Genomic DNA, 21535 nt, shown 5'->3' with positions numbered 1-21535 from the left:
ATAACTTGGGTACCATTGAGAACTAGAGACATTATAAACTGGCTAAAAATAGTAATTTGAATTCCAAGCTTAGTCAGCTTGGCAGAAACAGCTGTGTTCACTGTACCCTCTAATTAGTTTGCATATTATAAGAGTTTCAAAGGTTATTTCCCTCTCAGAAACCGACCAAATTAGCTTTCACAGCACAATACTGTTACCATATCAAATGCAACAGCAACAGATTATTCAGACTTCAGAGACTTACCACTACTTTTTCTGTTATGTTTCATTTATATGGGCATATATTCTTATTTGATAAGGTAAAAGCAATCTCCTCTCTATCTGGAACATTCAGAAGAGCCTGTCTTGAAAGGAAAAGAAAAGGTCCAGTCCATAGCTGCTTGCTTACAAACGCATACTCCTTGTTTAAAGAGCTCTGAACTCTAGTTTCAGTAATCAGTGCACAGAAGTGTAGCTCCTGTATCTATTTAGCAGCAATAACATGAAACAGACAAACACAGCTCTCAAACAAAGTACACCAGAACTGTCATGAAGTTTTTCTGGGAGCCCTCTGTGTTTTAGAGGTAGAGACCAGTATGTTTGTATTTTGGAGCCTTTTTTGTTCAGATGATGGAAGAAATGGTTTAGAAGTTAAAAGTTATTTTTTTAGCCAAACTGTACATGCATTATTGTATCTTAGCCATCCAGCCCCAGTTACTGCTAGATAATCTTCTGAATATATTGCATCACAAAGCTGAGATTTTCAAAATGCTGAGTCCCACCAAAGTCAAAATATCACTGAATTTACTTGGTAAAAGTAGTGGCTGGCCAATGTTGAGCATGCTTGAATTAATCAATAGATTGTTAAAGAAGGTTAAATTAATCGCCAGATTGTTAAAGATTTTAAAATTAAAACATAGGTGGCTCTACATGTATGAGATTCTTACTCTGCAGAAATAGGTAGATCACTGATGAAGAATGAGAGATGACGAACAGCTTGCATTATCACAGTGAGTTCAAAATTAGCATTACAAAGTAAGCAATATTTAAGCCATCATGTTTGATTTATAGATATTAACTCAATTCTTTTATTAGTACTTTTATAAACAAGGAAGGTAAAAGAATAATAAAATCATATTGGTGAAGGCATATTTTTAAACCTACTCTTTCTAGAGAGAGTTGTGAAAAATGATTGTAACAACAACAAAAAAAAAGTGTTTAAACTTTACAAGGACAAACAAAGCAATACCAATAAATGTTTGATATGAAAAAGAAAGGAGTTCTTTCTAATTCAAGTAAACCCTGTGCACTGCTTTGGAACACTACATAACTGCAGTCAGAGTTTAAACCAATTTGTTTCCTCTCATGGCCATGAGGTGTCACTTTGCATAAATGATTCCTAAAAAAAGCACAAAGCAAAAAAACTCAAAAAATCTAAGAGCTAAGTAACATTTACTAGTATACTTGCAAAAGTTAAGGGAATAAAGTCAAACCATGATTATGATGTGGTAAACATTTAGAGTACAGCAATATTATTTTTGTGTTAAGGATCCTATGGGACAGGCAATAGCCATATTTCCAACTTTCAAGAAGTTCCGTCAAGATTGTCAAAGTTTTGAGCTCATATGCAGAGGAAGTACTAAAGCACACAAGAAAGGAAGTGGCAGGAATTGTTAAATAGGAAGTTGTGAACTCCACATTACCTATTAAAGATATCTACATCTTATTTAGTGGTAAACTTCATTTCCTTGAAGATGTTTATATCATACATTATTTTACTGGCTTTCTTGAGATGCAATTTTTAAGTTAAAAGTATGAGGGGGATTACTGCTGATTAAAAATAGTGAACCATATGCTATAAAAGGTACCAACTCCATAATTTAAGTGGGTTTCCCTCCTGTATTGTTTCTTCCCTAGAATCCCAGCAGGTTCTAACACATGGCATATGAATACTTCACTCTAAGGGACATCAGTGAGAACACAGGCAATGGAACTATACTCTTCGTACTATCAGCAAAAGCTTTGTACCATTTCTAACATACTGAGATTCAAGTTTAAAGAGAATGTACAATTAACAGCATTGCACAAAGCATGTTCATGCCTCTGCGTGCAGAGAGAGGCCAAACTCAAGTTTTGCTTCTATAAGAGAACCAGCAAGTAGTCATGCCTTCTAGTACCTAACCTCTTGGGGCATACAATTCCCAAATTTCTTTTTGGGAACTTTAAGTAACTGTAACTGGTTAACAATCATTTGCAGAAAAAAAGTTACAAGTATCTGTTTCTTAAATCAATTTCAAGAAAGGCTTTTGAACTGAAATTTGAAGAAATATACTGGATTACAGATCTAGATGAATAGCTTATTTCATTTGAGATCTGCTTAACATTTCTGTTGCTATTATAATCACAGATACCCACTTCAGTATACTTAAAATATTCAAATTTGGAAAGGAAAATTTCAGTGATGATTAAAAGCCTACTGAAATCACTGAATGGTGCAACCTACAGGTTGCCAAGCTACTGCAATGCACACAAAAACCTTCTGAGAACAAACAGTACTGCTGAAAACAGATGTTAGATAAAGCAGAATTGGGATACTCCTGTTGTCTCACAAGCTGTATAATACGTGTTTAGGTAACCCAAAACAGCTCAACTAGTTTTACTTAGAAAAAAAAGCTTACAGCTTTCTAAACCTGAGACGACTAGCTCACTACCTACAGACCAAATACAGTTTTTGGAGTAAGTCAAACACTGGTGCCATCTCCCTGCCCCATGAACACAAGTTTACACATTCGTTTACCTGACTATAGGGCTGCAGGGTCACGTAAGGGCTGAACATGTCATGTGCCAAATGCACAAGCACATTGGCTGATGACAGGGACAAACCTGACTGTGCAGCCTTCACATGGCTCCAGGACAGAATGGCTGGGCACCTCTGTTCTACACCAAGGTTTAAAAGAAGTTGCACTTAAAGCTCATTGTTTACACAACTATTTTCAGAGTAGTAAACTGTTCTAAGAAAAAAGAAAAATCAATACTTTTTTTGAAAGAGAAACTTAACCCTTAAATGCTGACAGCAGAGATGATAGATTTAGTGAACTCACATTTGGAGAGGATACTTAGGTCTGAATTAGGTTTCAGATCACTTCCCTTTACCAGCTGCCTTTCAAATGCATATCAAAACGTATATTAAGTCTTCAGTCACAGTGGATATCAATACTGGCTTTTACTTAGAATAATTTGCATGTGGGAAAGGTGAATAAACCTATGTCTTTAGAATAGACAGTATATAAGAAAATCTATGGACAAAAAGCTTGAGAAGTTCCTGTGGAAAGATACAACCCCTCCACTAATCCAAAGCACACCATACTTTTAATGCTAAAATTAATTCTATACTTTATTATTTCTCCAAGTTACAAAGCAATCCTTTAAGACCCTGACAGAACCAATCGTGTTAGTAAGGACTGTTTTAACTGTCATTGCAGTGTGAGGGAGCTTTCCCTTCAGCTGCGCAGGTTGTCTTCTCCCCATGTGAAAGCAACTGAGAGCTTAAAAAACAAGCCTCACTGTTAAACAGGCACCTCACACAATCAGGATGGACTTGCACAGACATCCTAATGCAGGAAGGATTAGCACACCACACTCCAGTACATGAAAGGCTCTGCAAAACTAGACAGGCTAGGCCTTCAAAGGCCTATTTCATCCTCCCCATGCTAATGAAACAGATTTGTCAGTGAAAGTAAGTTGCATGGATCAGACGAGATAAACAACATTTTGCCACTTCATGCATCTACAAATGCTGTGAGTTTAACATAATTCACTGGGAGAACACCAGCTCATTTGGCAAGGCCTAGCACCATCTCGGTGATGAGCGCACCCCCTCGGGAGGCACAGCTCTCCTCACCTCCTGCGCTCCCGAGCTCGCTCCCACACCTCCAGCTCCACCAGGCTCACCAGGCTGTGCTTCCTGCAGGCCCCAGCCAGCAACTAGACGTGCTTCACCGTGTGGTGGCTACCTCAAACCCCCTTTTGCAGTCTTAGCATGCACCTGGAACACTTACAGAAGAGAAGAGGAAAAAAAAAAAAGCAGCAACTTCCAAACATCTCAAAACAACAACAAAAAAAACCAACTTCACCTTCTCACATCTTCTCATCTCTTTCTACCCAAGTCCCAGCTGAAAGACTGTTGGACTAAAAGCTTCTGAGCAGTGATCCGATCCACAAATAAAGGGTTAGGGTCACACACAAGTGCCTCCAATTACATAAACAGTGCTGGGGGCACAGCATTTTTACAAGACTCTTGGATTATTTTTCTCTAACTTCTCTAAGTCAAAGACAGACTTCTGTGCGAAGAGATACTTTTATCTGGAAGACATATTGTTAGAGAACAGTTTAGTATAAGGAAACCCTAAAGGTCTTTTGATGGTTTTCTTTCTTCCTTTTCGAGCTCTCACGTATACATTTATTATTTTTGCATAATAATGTTTGAGTGCTTGCTCCTAACGAGGTAGCACTATTAACTAATTTAGCTACTCTTAACAAATAAGTACGTAACAGTTTTACCGCCCTATAGCTCCACTTAATGTGGTAGAGAACTTAGCAGACAAATAATAAGGAATTTCCTGCTGTCAGTCAGTCAGTCACAGAGAAGTAGCCTGCACAATAGTGTCATGAAGTAAAGATTAGCATAATGGACTTGGTTCCTAGCTGAGGTTCTGAATGCTAAGCTTTACACAAATTATGCTTTACTTGTCATTAATTTCTTGTTTATAAGTTAGTAATTTCCATAAAAATTTTCTCCTCTGCCTGTTCTTGACAAGCTTTAAAAAGCCTGTTGTAAGTTTAGACCTCTCTACCAATGTTCCCGTGTCGGCTAATAAATCCAGTAACTTAGCAGCTGTAAAGATTTTAAATATTTTCAACCTCCTGTTCCAATCTTTCATCTCTGCTGAAAACAAGACGAGTTTGAGGGACAGAGAGAACAAGCTCCAGAACCCAGGGGTGTACCCCGAACACCGTCCTATAGCTTAGCCCATCTCCAGCAAGGACAAGCGACTGCCTCAGGCCTTGGAACCTCAGCCTGCTCCCAGCCTCACTTCGAATGACTGAGGCAATTGTCCTCTAAAGGGAAATTATTGATGAGCCATCCATGTCATATCGCTCACTGGTAAATCCCCCCAGCTCAATATTGTATTTCTCAGTACACTACCAATTTAATCACAGCTAATTTAATGCACAAGGATAAAAGGATGCATTTGTTGGTTCACAACACGTATCGTCCTTCAGATATTTACCAGTTCTGAAACAGTACAAGGGCTGAACTGCTCAGGTCATGGCAAAACTTTGGGCCAGTTCTGAGAAGATATCAATACTGGGAATGAAAACATTGTACAAGTTGAAACAAGACTCTCACTCGTCATACTACAGATACTGCTGGGCATTGCACAGTTCCAGGCAGGCAAGTGCAATTTAGTGTGAAAACACTCCTTCATCTGAAGTTTAAGAACACAAGTGAAAATTGTTGCTTTCCAATTTAATTAAACTGTTACAAATAATACACAAAAATATTTTCTAAAGTTGGATAGCTGTCCACTCCCTCCTCTCTTGCTAGTTAAAACTCTCAATTTTTCTTTCATTTCTGGAGATATTCAAAAATTTTTCTAGAATGTGTGCATATGTATTTTGGCTGTTTAATAAGCTAGGTAGTATTTTTCCAGTTCTTGCTCCAATAACCCACCCTCTCCTTCTTTCCAAAAGAAGTTCCTCTTACTAAATCCTCTTGCTCGTGTCAGTTCTGTTTTCCCCAGCAGCCCACATCCCACAACCATTCAGACCTGCGCAAACCAGAACAGGGATGCACACTTTTACACAAGGAGAGCAGAGGTTTACTCCTACTTCAAGCAGCTGCAGTGACTGTAAAGAAGACACTGGAAAAAATAGGCCCTACGTAGTATATTGGAATCAAGATCTGAACCAGTATGGCTTATTTTTCCTGTCAGAAAAAGGAAGTATACTCTTCCTTAGTCAAAGATGCATTTCTTAAATAGATTTCACATTTTACTTCCTGCAATCACACTGAAAGGTCACACTGTTTATGCTACTGTAACCTGTTACTGTGGGATTAGCAATGATATAAACAAGCAATTCGCATTCAAATGTGCATAAGGGAAGAAGGTTATGAGAACATTCCTCTTCATGTGTAGACCACTTGTTCTTGTTCCAAATAAATATAAAGAATCTGAGAAACAGAGTGTCTTTTGTAGAACGGCTCACAGCATCAAGTACTTGATGAATCAAGCACTTCACAGAAGAAACATAAAATTCTGGGAACTTGAGATACAAGAAAAAGCACCTGAATGATCACAAATAGAACAGCTACTTTAAGTTCAAAATACTACTATCTAGTAGCTTTTTCAACAAGCCATTACTTCAGCACAAGAAGTATTGTAAGCTTGCTGAGCAGAGGGCTCAGTTTCCACTCTGCCTCCAGCCAGACCCGCACAGCTCCACACTGTCCACTGGAATAGCAAGGAATTTCTCATGTAATTACATACAGAGGCAGAATACAAAATTTGCTTTGTTGTTGCTTTATTTCCTACTTCTACTTACATAGAAACTGCTTTAACCTGCTTCTAAGTACAGGAAGAAGGCTGCACCACACAATTCAAATCTGATTAAACAATATCTTAACAGCCGGTGAAAGAAATCAATCTTTCTTGTCATTGATGACTGCTGTCAGTGCTGAAGATGTCTTTATATCCCTTTAACCATGTTACCACAGCATCTATAACAACCAACGGCTGAGACAATTATAGTTTCAGATGGTGGGAAAAGGCACACACACTAAAGGCATGCAGCAGACTTCTTGCTGTTCTTTCCATTGGAGTACACTGCAGTGAAAAGAAAAAACTAACTACTACTTCAGGGCCGGGATCCCAACAAAGAAGGAAGTAAAATGTCCGACATGCAAAGAAGAAATCAAGTTTCAGTCCCTAGCAATGATAAACAGGCCTCCAAAACAGGCTCTTAATGCAGGTATCAAAATGCTACCTAATTAAATTCAAAATGTACCTCCATGAGATTAATGCTGGGTTCAACAAGGAATTTTTTTTAATCTCTCACTTTCTTTCACAAAAGGCATGCCCAACTAGGAAGCAGGACTGCCCAAATATTTTTTCACACCAGAGGTTAACAAAACAGAAACTAAGGTACGTACTCAGTATCAGTGATACCAAGAAATCCTCCTGCTTAAAAGTACAGTGAGTACACTGTAACTTATCATGCCAACAAGGAGAGGCAGGAGACAAGTTAAAACAAACAAACAACAACAATAAAACATAAAATTTGAGAGGAATCACATTTGTCCTAGTATTGATGTTCAGTATTTTGAGTTGAAAGATACAGACAGGCTTTAGCTACAATGGTTAAAAATCAGACCTCTCAAGTAGGCTGGCTGTATTTATGGTGCTTTCACAGGCAGATGCCCTAGCTAACCAGCTCATTACTCTTAACACTACGTATGAATGCAAAAGACAATTACTTATGGAAATAATGTGTTCAACAGTTGATTTTCTGGGACAAAGTGTTGGGCAAGGTGAAAGCAGATGGAACTTGCAGAACTAGAAATTAGAAAAGAAATTATTTTTTTCAGAAGTCTGATACTACACTAGCTCAATTTCCTTCCGACCACGGACATCAGATTTTTCAGTGCTGTCCCGTGAACTTTTCTTTTAAATGTAGAAAGCACAAACCCAGTTTGAAAGTAGATCAGCTATCACTATTAACAGAATCACATGAATTTCCAAGAATCACTTTTATCACTTTTTCTTGGTACAATATGACAGGCAAGCTGTTGTGTCTTAGCTGTGTTTTGCGTGGGTGAGAGAAAAAGCACATCTAAATTCACAAGCCTCGGTAGAAAATGAATTGGCGTTTGTACTACATGATCTACAAAGTGAACACACAAAGGCATTTTGATGCTGTATCATAGTGCCTCTCCCAGCCAAACCAGCAAGGGCATGTCTACTGGCACCAGAAAGATAAACAAAAAATGTTTCTTGTGCAAATCAACATGAGACAAGTTGACCAATGACTAAAAAAACCCATCTCAATGGTTAAATGCCCTAAACATCAAAGCTTACAGATTAGATCAAGTTTGTATTATTACTTCTGAACATGCAGAGAATCTGTTACATTTCATTTTCATAAACTTGTTTCTTTTAGGAAAAAATGCACACATTTAGTGCATTGAGGAAGCCCTCCCCTGACAGGTAGTGATGCACCACACACTTTTAGGTGCAGACACAAACATAGTCTAATACTTTAAAAAAAAAAAGTTTTAAATTTATATAATTCAGTAAAATGTCTGACCACTGAAAACACTTCAAATCAACACTGTGAATATGATATAAAACCATAGGCATGATCCTCTGATGTTAGTCTTAGATCTCAATTTATTTTAACCTTTTCCAAAATCAGTATTGAATAAACTAACAGAATTAAGCAGGGCTTAATATATAAAAATCTACACTCAGGAAAATTCTGTTTATCTACTCCAGATAGGTGTGATAGGGGGGTTTTCTTTTCCTTTTTTCTTTTTTTTCTTTCTTTTTTTTTTTTTTTTTTTTAAACTTGTTAGCTTTGTGGCATAATACTCAATTTTCAAATATTTATCCAGCTGGTTGCTACTAGGGCTCTGACTAAACTCACATTTTGAAAACTTTACTCTGCAGAGATCGGATCCTTCCCCACACTGGACAACAGGCCTCTGCTTTCGAAGAGAACACAATTGCAAAGGAAGGCTACGGTTATGGGAGAAAATCCACACATGATTCTGAATTGCTGAAGCATTACTGGAGCTGAAGTTGTTGTCACGCAGTGCTAACCTAATTTGCAGGTATTGAAAAAAGAAGAATACTAGAAAATTACTTCATATATTAACAGTAACAGAATACTGTTACAGTATGCTCACTTTTATTACACAGAAAGAACCAAAAGGGATGAAAATATGTTTTTATTAAAAAAAAAGCTCTCTAACATTTTACTGAATACAGTTCTCATTTTGCATACGGGGAGTCTAAAGTAAAAACTAGTTTATTTGACCATGGTAAAAACAATTCAGTGGTATGTCTGGTGACCGATAAAACCTGCCCGATTCTCACATTCACTGGACTACAAACGACAGCGAGACTTCAAACTAATACTGCTATTACAGACTTCTTTCTTCTGCTCAGTCTCTCTTTTCTACTCCATTTTCTTTTAATTAAAATATGTCCACTTTGATTCATACATGAATTCTGAATTCTAAGGAATCAGTAGGTTTCTCTCACATTTGATGAGGCTAAATTAGCAATCCAAATAGATTATTATGTCATGCTGGTGACAGTGATCTGTTAACAAGAAAGTGGCAGCGATATTTCAGTGTAAACCACAGCCTAGAACGTCCCAGATAAAGAGAGCCCTCGGAGAACATCCATTTGCAAAGCAAGTCTTACAAGAAAAGACTTCATTTTAATGTTTAGTTGCCTGTAAAATGAACTGTTAATTGAAACCTACCCAGGTTATTTTAAAAGAGTTATTTTAGTTTCAAAAATACTTAGTGTACCACTCACAAAACACATTTTATTCTCTACTTACAGGGACTATTTCTGTTTGAATTTAGCATCACTTGGCACGTGGCATATACTGCATTCTCCATAACTGTCAGTTTCCTTCTATGTATATACCCTTACAGCAAACAGAAAGAAAGAGGAATAAGTAATGTGGAAGAACACAGGAAAAACATGAAACTCTTTCAGGTATTCAGGAGCAGATGCTGTACTGTCCACATATATGATTTCTAGAATTTCGGCAAATGGTATCCCTTTAACAGTAATCCCTAATAGGGAACCACTGGGCTCCATTTTTAAAAACTCTACTTACAGCGATGCTATCAGAGAAGATTTGGATTCAAGTACTTAGATTTTAAACCCTGGAGTCTGAAAAACAAGCAAAACTAAGCTGCTTAGTAGCTCAATTTAATGGGACTTGCACAATCACATGTTTGCTGTCAGCCGACGAAAAGAGACTCGACCTGAAAAAGTTACTGGCACAACTAACCAGCGCAGCCAAGAGCCCTGGAACATGCTCAATGGTACAAAGGATACTAGCACTGGTAATTGAAAGTAAGCTCTGGTTTTCACGGAGAGGATATTGACTTTGCAAGCCGCAGAGACTCAGCTACTTACTCTGTCATCGTTAGTCTCTCCCATACTTCTGTCAAGATTCAGTGGCTGTATGGCTCTGGAAGACATGGATATCCTTAGCTGTGTTGTAGGAAAAGAGGGACTCCCTGCAACTATCAGTTCTAAACTAGCTTTCCATAACCAGAGCCAATTAAATTAAGCCTCGAATGAATCAACATAGCACAAGTTAAGAAGTAGCAAAGCATACATGCAGAGACCTGCATTTTCAAGTAGCAAGAACTGGCAGAATCGAGCACAAAGATGCATTTGTAATAAGTCGTGCTCATGCTACAGTTTATCTGTTGCAAAGAAGTTTAAAGTTTGTTAGCACCCGAGTAAAAGAGAAACACAAATGCTTGTAGAGTGCAGCAGCATAGAGTCTGAACTCTCACTGCAGCTTATAAACCGAAAACACTGGTAGAACTTCCTGTTCATTTACTTTAAAAATACAACGCAACCACACTATTATAAGTCTGCAGGGCCAACCATTTTACAGTTTGTTACCTTCAACTTTAAAATCTATCTACATATTCCCTTAATATTTTTACAGAGACAGCGAGTACATAAAAAAAAAAAAGCTTTCCACGTCTTTTCTCTTTTGAGAGAGAAATATCCAAAACATACACAACAGCAGTTTTCTGCATCTCCCCCATAATCTGGGTAAAGCTTACCAACTTTCATATCTTACAGTGCTTTAGTTTAGCTTAAAGAGGTTTGGCGAAAAAAAATGTTCACTTTAATATTAGTTTTAAAATAATTTAAAAATTAATAAAGAAATTGAGAATAGTTATAATATTCCTCTACCAGGCCTCAAATCAAACTGCAACTATCTATGCCTCAGCTTTCCAGAGCGCACACAGCAGTACAGTTGGTACTGTTTTCAATATTCTCATTTCTGAACATATTTGAAAATCTAGATTATACCCAGTTCTTTCTTATTTTGCAATAGTAACTGTAAAACTCAGAAAACAGCACAGGATTTTGTATAATTTTGCTACCTTCACATGGAAAACAGTATGAGCTGTCCCCACAGAAGTTTCAGTGAAAGCCAACAGTGTCAAGTCTGCCTCCATCCTCTCTGTATAGGATCCCTAGTTGAATGCTAGATCACTAATTAATTCGCAGGGCTCTTTAATGTTATTAACACATCAAACTTAAAATCTTTATCCAACATACTAACATCAACATATCTAGTTTATATAAACACAAGAAGCAACTCTACCTGTACGTGAGGGTTGTGTTTTTAAGATAGTATCTAATTATACCATCATGTGTAAAGAGTTAGAAACCAAAACACCCCCTAAAATTTTGAAAGTCTTCTGAATATAGAACTAACATTAAAATCTGATATTGAATTCACTGGTAGCAAGTGAGGATTCAATATTCCTTTGATGTTCGGGTCAAAAATTTCTTCCTGTATCTTGCCTTTCCTCCTCTAACAGCAAGCCTAAACTGTGCTTTTCTTAGCTTTGGGTACTGTTTTTTATTGTGACATCTCCAGAATGAATGCTTTTCATTCCTATTGATACTCCTAAAGGTATTTATGCACTGTGCATATCATTCAACTGCCATTAGGTGTTTGTTTTATAGACTGCACACCTTTACCACAATATCACATTGCTATCCATTCAAATGAAAGTCCTCTTCCATAAAACAGTAAATTAAAGGAAAATGGTCAGCAGTTTAAATATAAGATTTGCATTCTCACAATTTCTTATGCTTAGATTGGAAGATAATTAATAAAATGAGACCTGAGTGTGCTTCTCTACAACAAAAGAGCAGGCCAGTACCAGACCCTTTTAAAGTATTGGGCCTCTGAACAACCTCTACAAGATCTCGTGGCTCAAAGGTCTTGTAGCAAGTAAATCTAAATGACAGTAAAGGATGATACTGGGTGTTTTTTTAAAAAATCAAAACATTGAGAACTTCATTTGCATTTACCCTGTTTCCCAGAGAACAGTTCTACTAACCATACAATGCTAAAGTCACGAATACCTACAGTAGTTCTTCATTTTGAAATGTTTTTGTCCCCATCTTGTTATAATTTGTACTTTAAAAAAAAAATCTTAAATTTTATTCTTTCAGAACTGTGCCATTATCACAGCTGAACATAGCTTCCCCTTGTCCAAAAAAAGAAGCTTGGAAAATTTTAACTCTTCAAAGTCACGTGGCACCCAGACATGTCTCCTTGCAGCCATCCTTCCAATTAGCTTCACCTCCCTGTGTATTCGTTATTCCTCCCCTAACAGACAACTGTACCCCTACATAATAAAATTTAGCCAAGAAAGAAGAGGAAGTGACTCTGTTAGTAAACTGTGTTATGCTTCATTCAGAACAGTACCAAACTTCTTTGGATTTTAGCAGTTACAATCATAACACCTAGGCACTAGAAGCATGTGGTACAATTAACTTGGAAGACTTTTTAGAGATAGAAGACTGCACCAATGACAAACATTTTTCCATTTACTCTGTTCTTCAGGCAAAGATCGGATTTGTAGGAAAACTGCATTGTTAATGTCAGCCAAGACATCAAAAGCATGGATTACAGTGAAGTACATTGTTCTTCTAGATGTACATGATCTGCCAAGAAGTCATTTTAAACAGCTGATATTTAAAAGCAGGATGTAGTTAGAAACTGAATTACATGATGTAGATGCACATACTTACTAACCAACCTTAAAATATGAACAGCAAGAAAAAAACAAACAAACAAACAAACAAAAAAAAAAACACACAAAAAACCCACCTCTCAGGCTTGTCAACAGTTGGATGCAAATCACTTGAGTCTTTTTTTTTTTTTTAGTTAGTCCTCAATCAAACCTCATTCTGTGCCACAGTCTGAGCAGATGACTGAGTCACATCATTCAAAGAAAGCAGGACAAAAATATCACTGAATGCTACATTGAAAATATGCCACAGGCCCTCATTCTTTATTAATCTTACAGCTCCTTATACGCTTCACTTCTGTAACTCAGTTGCACCCGTAGAAGTACACCACCTCCATTACTGAGCTGTATTACTCAAAATCATTTCCTGAGCACTGAGCCTGCAACATACCAAATTGTCAAGAACTGTTTAGCAAAAACATAACGTCATATATGCACATGACTTTCAACCGATAGAGTTAGCAAGTGCTGGAACCCTGCAGGAAATGCAGTCCTCTAACAAAAAATGGACTTTTCTGAAAAAAAAAAAAAAAAAAAAAAAAAAAAAGCTCAAAATTTCATGCTTATTCTCCAATTGCCAAACAACTGGAGATATTCATCCTGCAAGCTACTGCTTTTAAAACTTGCCTACTGTAATTCTGAAACTGAAGCTCATTTATTTCATTTTTGCAAATCCATTTTTTTAATGACTACTACCAGAGAAATACAGTGAAAGGGATGCAAAGCCCAAGTTTTACATTACAAATATGATCTTAAAACTCATTAGAATATGCAATGTGGAAGCTTAAGCATTCAAATGGATTTTACAGTAAAGCTACCCGATCTGACTGAACACATCCACCCAGCCATTAGCGTGCTTCGTCTTCTCTCAGAGCTCATTCTGGTAAGTGCGCACAGAACTTGCTAAAGACAAAGGGCCTAACTTCGGATCCTCGTACGTCTGAAGCTGTGCGTGGTTCGCCAATGATCTTGCAATCACAAAAACGTTTGCCACACGGCTTTTTAGGAATGTCACAACCAGGCTAAACAAACAAAGTAATAAGAAGCAGCACCAGATCCCTGCACGAGTATTCCTAATAAGCCATTTTGGGGGATCTGTTCTGCTATTAGAGCGACCGAAAACCTAGGTGCGTGCAACGCCGCTCACCATCGTTTCTGTTTAAAGAAACAAGCAGACAGTCGGCTTCACTCCCCCGAGGTCAGGAAGCAGCTCTGGAAGGCTGCTGAGCACTTGCGGCCGCGCTCAGCCCACCGAGGAGCCCCCAGGAGCGGGCAGGAGCGCCCCGGGCATTGCCCCGTCCTGCCCGGGGACCCCAGGGGCCGGGGGCCCGGCTCGGTAAGGCAGAGGAGAGCCCCCGGGTCGCGCAGCGGAGCCTCCTCTCCTTCTCCTCCCTCAGCGAAAGGGGAAGGAGGGCAGGCATGGGGAAAAGCCGCGAGGGGAGGCGCAGGGCAGAGCCCCCCCGGCCCTCAGCAGCGGATAAAGGCAGAGAGACCAGCACTCCCCCCCAGCACCGCGGGGCAGAGCCCAGCCGGCTGCCCCTCACCTGGTACATGGCGGCCCAGCTGGCGGCCTGGTCTAGCCGGTGGAACTCCTTCTCCATCTCCATGGCGGGGACGCCGCGCACGGCCCGGCCCGGCCCGGCCCGGCCGCCACCACCCCCCGCGTCCCCACCAGCAGCACCCCGCTGCCTCCCCGGGCTCCGGGCTGCTGCCGAGGCCGCCGCCGCCTGGCTCGGCACGCCGCTCCTCCCCGCCGGAACTACGCCGCCCTCCCCGGCGACGCGATGTCCGGGGCGGCCACAACCGCAGCCGGGGGGCTGGGGGGAGAGAGGGGGCGAGGGTAGACCGGAGCGCCCCGGGGTGGGTCGGGGCGGGCCGCCTCCTCCTCCTTCTTCTCCTCCTCCTCCTCGCCTCAGGGCCACTCTCCCCTCAGCCCCATTCCTCCCCCCCGAGGCGACGAGGAGCCTCTTTGAGGCAAAAAGGGGCGATTTCGGGTGCCTCGGCGCCGCCCCGCCAGGTAGGGCGCTCCCCGCAGGGCTGTTAGGGGAGCGGGCAGCGCCCCGGGGTCGTGTGTGGGAGGGCCTCGGCTGCGGCAGGACGGGCAGGGAGCCCCCCAAAAGCTGTCTCCCTCCGGGAATGGGGCTGTGAGGGGGGCAGTCCCTCGGGCAGGTGTCTGGGCTGGGGGTGCTGAGCCCCTGTGTGCCCTGACTTCGGGGGTTGGAGGCAGCTCTGTGTGTGTTCAGGAGATGGAGGGGTTATTATTTGCTCTTAGACAGGCTGCACGCTGAAATGGGTGCTGTCAGCTGTCCTGTACGCTTTCAGTTGAAGGAATGAGTGCCATGAGAAAATCAGAACGGATTTTGGTCACCTGTCCTCCGTTCTCATGTTCTTACTCAGAAAAGGCCTTTACTATCCACATCCTGTCCCAGCAGGTAAACGTTTGCCATCTTACCCCACCCTAAAACACAACACTGAGTAAAGCCTCAGCCTACACGTCTGGTACTGGGGAGCCAACGTGTTCTTCCTGAGGTCAAGACAAGGCGTTCCAAACATATGGACACAGTTATCCCACGCGTAATGCTAGAGCGCGCTTTGTTTCCAAAGTGAGGAATTTTACTTCTCATGTCAGCCAACTTCTGTTTATTATATTACTATTTCTGAGGCTTTTTGCCCATATTGCTTCTGAGGGTTGGTGTAGGCTTAGCGTACCTGTTATCTCTGCAGCATCAGCGCTGACCTGAAATGAGGTAGTGGGTTTGTGCGATAGATGTTTTTCAAGTGAATGTGCTCACAGATCCTCTAGGCACAGTATGGATTTAAGATAGTAAGAGTGCTGGGTTCTCAACAGGCAGGATATATTGATGTCACTGAAGACAGAAGTATCTCGTCCCTTAGCTGCAGCCCTTGCACCACTTGGCTGTTCCTGCTAGCGGAAGCTTTTCCGTTGCTTTCCCTAATCATTTGACCAGAGTCTTTGGAAGAGGCTGTGTTTCAGTGTTCAGCCCCAAAGTGCCGCCCTACTTGAGCCTTGCTTAATAGGCTACTAAAGTGCAAAGGGGTGCTCTGTGGGAAGAGAGGACTAGTCAGAGATGTGAGCTGAGGGGCACAGAATTTGGGGAGAGGGTTAATGGGAATGCCAACAGTAAAGGCAAGCTGCAGAAAGCAGCTTAATTGGATAAATGGTTAATCTAGGTAAACAATGAAACATTATTCTCTAATCCTGCTGCATGTAGCATGGAGGCATTAGCAGGTGGTATTAAAAAGATTTTTTTGCCTTTCTTACTGCTTTCCCTTGACCTGATTTTTGGAACTAGGCAGATGCAATGTTAGTCCCGTGAATGAAAGTGTTTCCACTTGTTGAGAGATTGATTTTCCTGGCACTAAAAGCACTGGATAGGGGACTGCATCTTCTCTCTTAATCTGGCTGCTGTGAGGCAGTATCCTTATCTTGAGAACAGGTGGTGAAATTTTAACCTGCTGGACCTGGGGATATAAAGACAAATACAGCAACTTTGCTGCTTTCCCTTTTCCCTGTGATTTCAAGGTTAAGAATTATGAATGTATGTGGGGAGTCTTGCTGTGTTTCAGTGACTCCATACGGAAAGATGAGTCTTTATAATGTCACCAGAGAGCAATTCCTGTGGATGGCCATCTTTCATGCAGGCGTAAACCTGATCATGCCCGGAACAGGTCGGAGCTTGTGATGCTATAGCAACGTGCAACTGAATTACTGCAACGTGTAAACATTTTATAAAGGAAGATAGCACAGAGTCTTTTATGCTTATGTCACCTGAACGGGTGTAATAAATATAAGCAGTGCAGGTTCTTCAGTCAGTCAGCAGTATGTTCTGCTAAATGTGTACTGTTTTACCAGTACACATTACTGTTTTGTCTTGAATGACAAAAACTCATTTATTACCCTGAACAAATTCATATTTTGCTGTAGATTTCACAGAGTGACCCAGAAAAGAAGAGATTATAGAAGTTGGTAGTGTATTTTACATTTCTACATAAATGCTCAGACTATCACAGCTGCAGTAAGTGTGACCAATAACACTTTACGACATGTCAGTCAGGTTCGGTGAATGTTCTTCTTACACAACTGGAAATTTTGGAGGGGACAGACCACATTGTCAACAGTTGCTTTTGCCTATATATGCTTGTACAAAAGAGGTAAAGAACAATTTGTAGCACTGATATACATGAAGGCGTATTTCAAGGCTCGTATGCTATTGAATCCTTTTGGCCTTATTTTTACATACAGTTGCATGCGATGACGTCCATAGCAAACTCCCTTCCCCCCCAAACTGGGACACTTACCATATCCAGTTGGATACTGGTTTATATTAAACAATAAGCTTCAAATCTTTGAAGTTTTGTACTGCTACAGCAATGTAAAGGGCAGATAGGGCCACCTTATGAAAACATCAAGTGCATTCCATCTGTAGAAGATTCTGGAAGGTTCTAGAATTCCTCCTGTTGAATCAGGGAGACCGCCCTGCCTTTTTTTTTTTAATAGTTGTAGGGATTAATAGTAATTTTTCTATGGTCCCTAACATATACTTGGCACTAGCTACCCACAAAATAATGTGAAGCAGCCTGGGTTTGAGTTTAAAATGAACATGAACAGAACAATGAAACTAATGCTATTATTTTTATTTCGTTTGAAGCCCATAAATGACATACTCAGCTTAATCACGTTAAAGTCTTTAATTTGCGTTTCTGTTAACAATATTCAGCATTTTGAGATGGCGTGGTTTAAAGTGCCCAGTGTCATAAATCCCAATTAAAATGTCTGCAAATATGATACATTTTGTTTCTTCACTGTTTGATTTTTGAATACAACTTTGTAGTTGTATTAAGCCAGTTCTAGCAGGCTGCATCTCCTGTGTACAACTGGGGAGTTTTTATTCACATTCAACACGCTTTATGCAGTTGCCTGTACATATTTGTTCCATTATTCTATGTTAACATCTCCTTTTATTTAGCAGAAACATAACCTCATGTTAAACAGAGCTCCCACTTTCATCCTCTAATGCGTCCTTTTGGTGTTACATCTTGGGCATTCCTTTTGTTTTTTGTGGCAGTTAAGTATTCGGGACTGTTACTGTGGAAAGTTCATTTCTGCAGTGATTTTGCTCCTGCTAATATTACAACATCACACAAGGCTCTAATGATTCACATACTATCCCCTGGTTACTTTGAAGAACCTGCAGGTTCACAAACAAAATCCAGTGCAACTGGACGTTGTCACGTGGTGAGGACTGTTTTGCTTCTGATTTTGTTCTGATGTTAACGTCAGCTTTACAGTGATAAAATCATTCTTGATTTACGTAACTGTATGCAAGATCAGGATCAAGCCTGGTATCTTCTATCTCTGTGTGTTTTCTGTGGTAAAAGCTTGTGATTTTTTTAATATTAAGCTTATGTACAGAAATTCATGTTCAGGCTCAGCTACCTTTAAAGCTCCCTGAAGAGATAAGTGGTTAAGAATTGAACTCAATAAAAATAGTGTGGTTAGTGGAGACTCAGGATGAAAGGCTACACTAGGAAGCAGTAGAAACTGTTAAATATTCTGTAGTGAGGTGCAAAAACCAGATTGCTTTTTCTTGTAGAAAGAGAGAAGTTATGATCAACGTGGCTTAAGGAGAAAATTACTGCAGTCCAGGTGTTAGGAAGCTTACCAGAAAGGAGGCTCAGCTTCTAGTCCTGCTGCTTGTGGGTCTTTAATCTGTGCAAAAGTTTAAGATAAGGAAGGAAGGCTAATGGATCTCCTCACCAGACTACAGGACCTCATGGTTAGGACACTGCTCTGAAAGATGCGTTTCCCCAGGCAGAGGCAAGAGCTGAATGGTCTGCCACATCCCAGTATTGCAGGAGATCTAACCGCTGAGGGATTTGTTGAAAGGCAATTCCCATCCACAGCTCCTGTCTGTGTGTTCTGAATATGCACCGCTGATGCTTTGAGTATGTTTTCAGGACCAGGTACCTTAAGGAATGTAAGTAAAGAGAACCTATTTGTGAGCTGAGGTCTTAGACTAAAGAGAAATGCTGCTTTATGTAATTCTGTCAAAAGTTGGGGAATTTTGTGCATGCAGAGAGGTCAGGTAGAGAATTTTATACTCAAGGTTTTAGGCTGATTACTTAGGAGACTTTATAATCTAGTAGAGGATCTGCTGGGGAGAATGCTTGGCATCTTTTTGATGAGGACAGCTTCTTTCTGAAACCCATTAGAAGCAGTGGCATTGCTTCACTGCAGAGCAAGCCCTCCTGTGTGTTCTAATCCATGTGAAGTGGTCCACTTGACCTTGCCTCCTAATGAGAACAGATAATACCCTAGAGGCTGGAGTTTGTGCTGAAGAGGAGATAAACAGAAGATAGTGGGAGTACAAGAGTGTGAGCAAGCAAATCACAGTTCATCAGCGTGCAGCAGAAAGTTTCATTTGATACCCAAATGCCAAAAATCTTTGCTCCAGTGCACTTCAGGGTTGTGGATATGGGAGATGGCGTTAAGCCCTAAATGCTACAGAACCACTGCGTTCCCATTGCAGCGAGGCATCTTTAGGCAACGGGGGCGGCGCTGTGAGCTGAAGGTCTTGGTAGAAGGAGAGCTATGGAGCCGAGAGGCACACTGGTTCTACCACTTCCAGGTTCCCTGTCCTACAGAGAATCAGCTCCTCCATGAAAAACGGGAAGGGGTCAGCGTGGAAGCGGTGTGCATTGCTAGACCCGTGGCTGCCTAATCATCTAGAGAGCGGTTGTGGCTGTTGGGGTTGGCTCCACGTGGGTATGTGCATGGACATGGCCTCAGAAGGAGCATGACTGGAACGTGGGTGCCTTTACATGTTAATATTTTGGAAGGTGCCATCCACTGGCTAAAATGCTTCATGTGTTCCAGCACAGACCTGTGGTTTCGGAGCTGGGGAAGGTCACCTTGTTTAGATCTCATCTGTCATATGGTGGTGGTAGATTCATCACCAGGGTGTCTGTACGTGTGTAACCAGGGATCAGCTGAGCTAATCTTGAGTTTCAGAGGGGTGACTTCAAAATGTGCCGACATGATTCACACATCGACACAGAGCTTGGTGCCCTCCTGCCTTAACATAACTCTGCGTGGCTCTTACGAGTTCTCAGACCTTAGTCATTCAACATGGCCCTAAAATGATTTTTCTTAAAGAGGATTGTGAGAGAGAAAAATACTTGTAGCATTAAGAAACACATGCACTAGTCAAAGAAACCGCTTGGTGTCACTCTTTTCCATGGTTAATACCGCATAAAGCTAAGGAAATAGCTAATTGTGTGCTTAGTTGGTGGCTGCTTTTGGAAACCTTGCTGTGGACAGCTGGGCAGGAGCAGAGCTGGTCGTGTAAGGAAACAAATGTTTTCCTCTTTGAAACGAACTGCTTTCTGTAATGATAATTATATTAATACCCTATGTAACTCGTTACAAGGCCTCTGATTCTAGATTTCAACCTTGTCCTTGGAGAATCTGAATAGATGTAGTTTATAAACTGTGGGCAAACAGGAAGGAAGGGAGAATAGGTAGGGTGGAAGCAAAGAGCATGATGCAGAGGAGGCTGCAGCACATCAGCATGTCATAACTGGTCATTTTTCTGCTCCAAAACAAGCACTGGAACAATTGTTGTAGTCTTTTGTATGGTAACTCTGGCAATGTATTTTCATTTTATGAAAAACATGAAACATAGTTCAAAATTATTGTTGCACCAGTGCTGCAGGGTCTCATGCATAGACTGTCCCCTTTTAAATTAGGCTCTGCATGAAAGCAGGATGAAAAGACCACCACTGAGCCATTTTATCAAGTAATAAGTAAAGTTCTGGTTTTGTTTTTTTTCCCTGCATTTTAGGGTCTTAAGGCTGTTAGTGTATTTTTTGAAAACTGTTTTAAGGATTGATGGAAGATTATTAAGAATTGTGTGGCTTAACTTTCTACATTGTTCCCTTCCATTCTTCATTGTGAATACACACTTTTCCTGGTGGCAAAATATTTTGGTCTAAAATGCATCTACATGGAAAATCAACCCTTGCATCACCTGGTTCATTCTGTAGGATTTTTGTCATTGAATTCTGAACTATTTCCTTCTCAAGAGGAAGCAGTCATATGGCACTATTTAATGGCAATTGAGATAGAATAAGATAGGTCATAGGGATGACTGGTTGGGAGATCTGTTGTGAAGGTCTGTTTTCATGACATCTCCAGTTTTAGCTTGCAGTGTAATGAGGATAAATTAATCTCTGGTTCATGGATTTATATTTTCAGTTGAAGCCAAAGGGTGCAATGTGTATTAACTAATGCTGAATTTGACTCTACAGGCTCCATGCTTTTGGATGCCTGTCTCAGTAGAATCAAAGGTCTTAGATATATATTCCAGTCAAGAATACAGGCTGAGAAGGGCCACTTGGATCGGAGCTCTGACACCTACAAATGTGTGCAATCTTTTAATAGCTATTTAGTACTCAACACACTCTCCACATACATCCACAGCAGCAAAACATTTCCTAACAGCATGTATGAAATCTAAGATCCACCTTGCAAAATACTAAAAGTTGCAAAATCTGCAGAGCATTGCAGGAAAATGGCAGGGGAGATTAAAAAAAAAAAAAATACTAGATCCTAGTAATAACGGAGGATTAAGTAACTGAAAATGTTCT

General features: G+C 40.5%; 2 protein-coding genes across 2 annotated transcripts in view; one reads left to right on the top strand and one right to left on the bottom strand.

Annotated features, from left to right (window-relative positions):
- PTPN1 (protein tyrosine phosphatase non-receptor type 1) overlaps window positions 1–14614 on the bottom strand; it is a 44302-nt gene extending 29688 nt beyond the window's left edge. Inside the window, exon 1 of the mRNA XM_035343884.1 lies at window positions 14410–14614. Within this exon, the coding sequence (XP_035199775.1) occupies window positions 14410–14472 (63 nt within the window). The 5' untranslated portion in view covers window positions 14473–14614. The remainder of the gene's footprint in view (window positions 1–14409) is intronic.
- The window catches only part of LOC118176873 (formin-like protein 5), an 88806-nt gene continuing 81741 nt past the window's right edge, over window positions 14471–21535 (top strand). Inside the window, exon 1 of the mRNA XM_035344149.1 lies at window positions 14471–14882. Coding sequence (XP_035200040.1) covers window positions 14471–14882 — 412 coding nt within the window. The remainder of the gene's footprint in view (window positions 14883–21535) is intronic.

Source organism: Oxyura jamaicensis, chromosome 20, assembly GCF_011077185.1.
Source record: "Oxyura jamaicensis isolate SHBP4307 breed ruddy duck chromosome 20, BPBGC_Ojam_1.0, whole genome shotgun sequence".
NCBI lineage: Eukaryota > Metazoa > Chordata > Aves > Anseriformes > Anatidae > Oxyura > Oxyura jamaicensis.
Note: the sequence above shows the minus strand (reverse complement) of the source record. Positions and strands in the feature narration are given on the sequence as shown.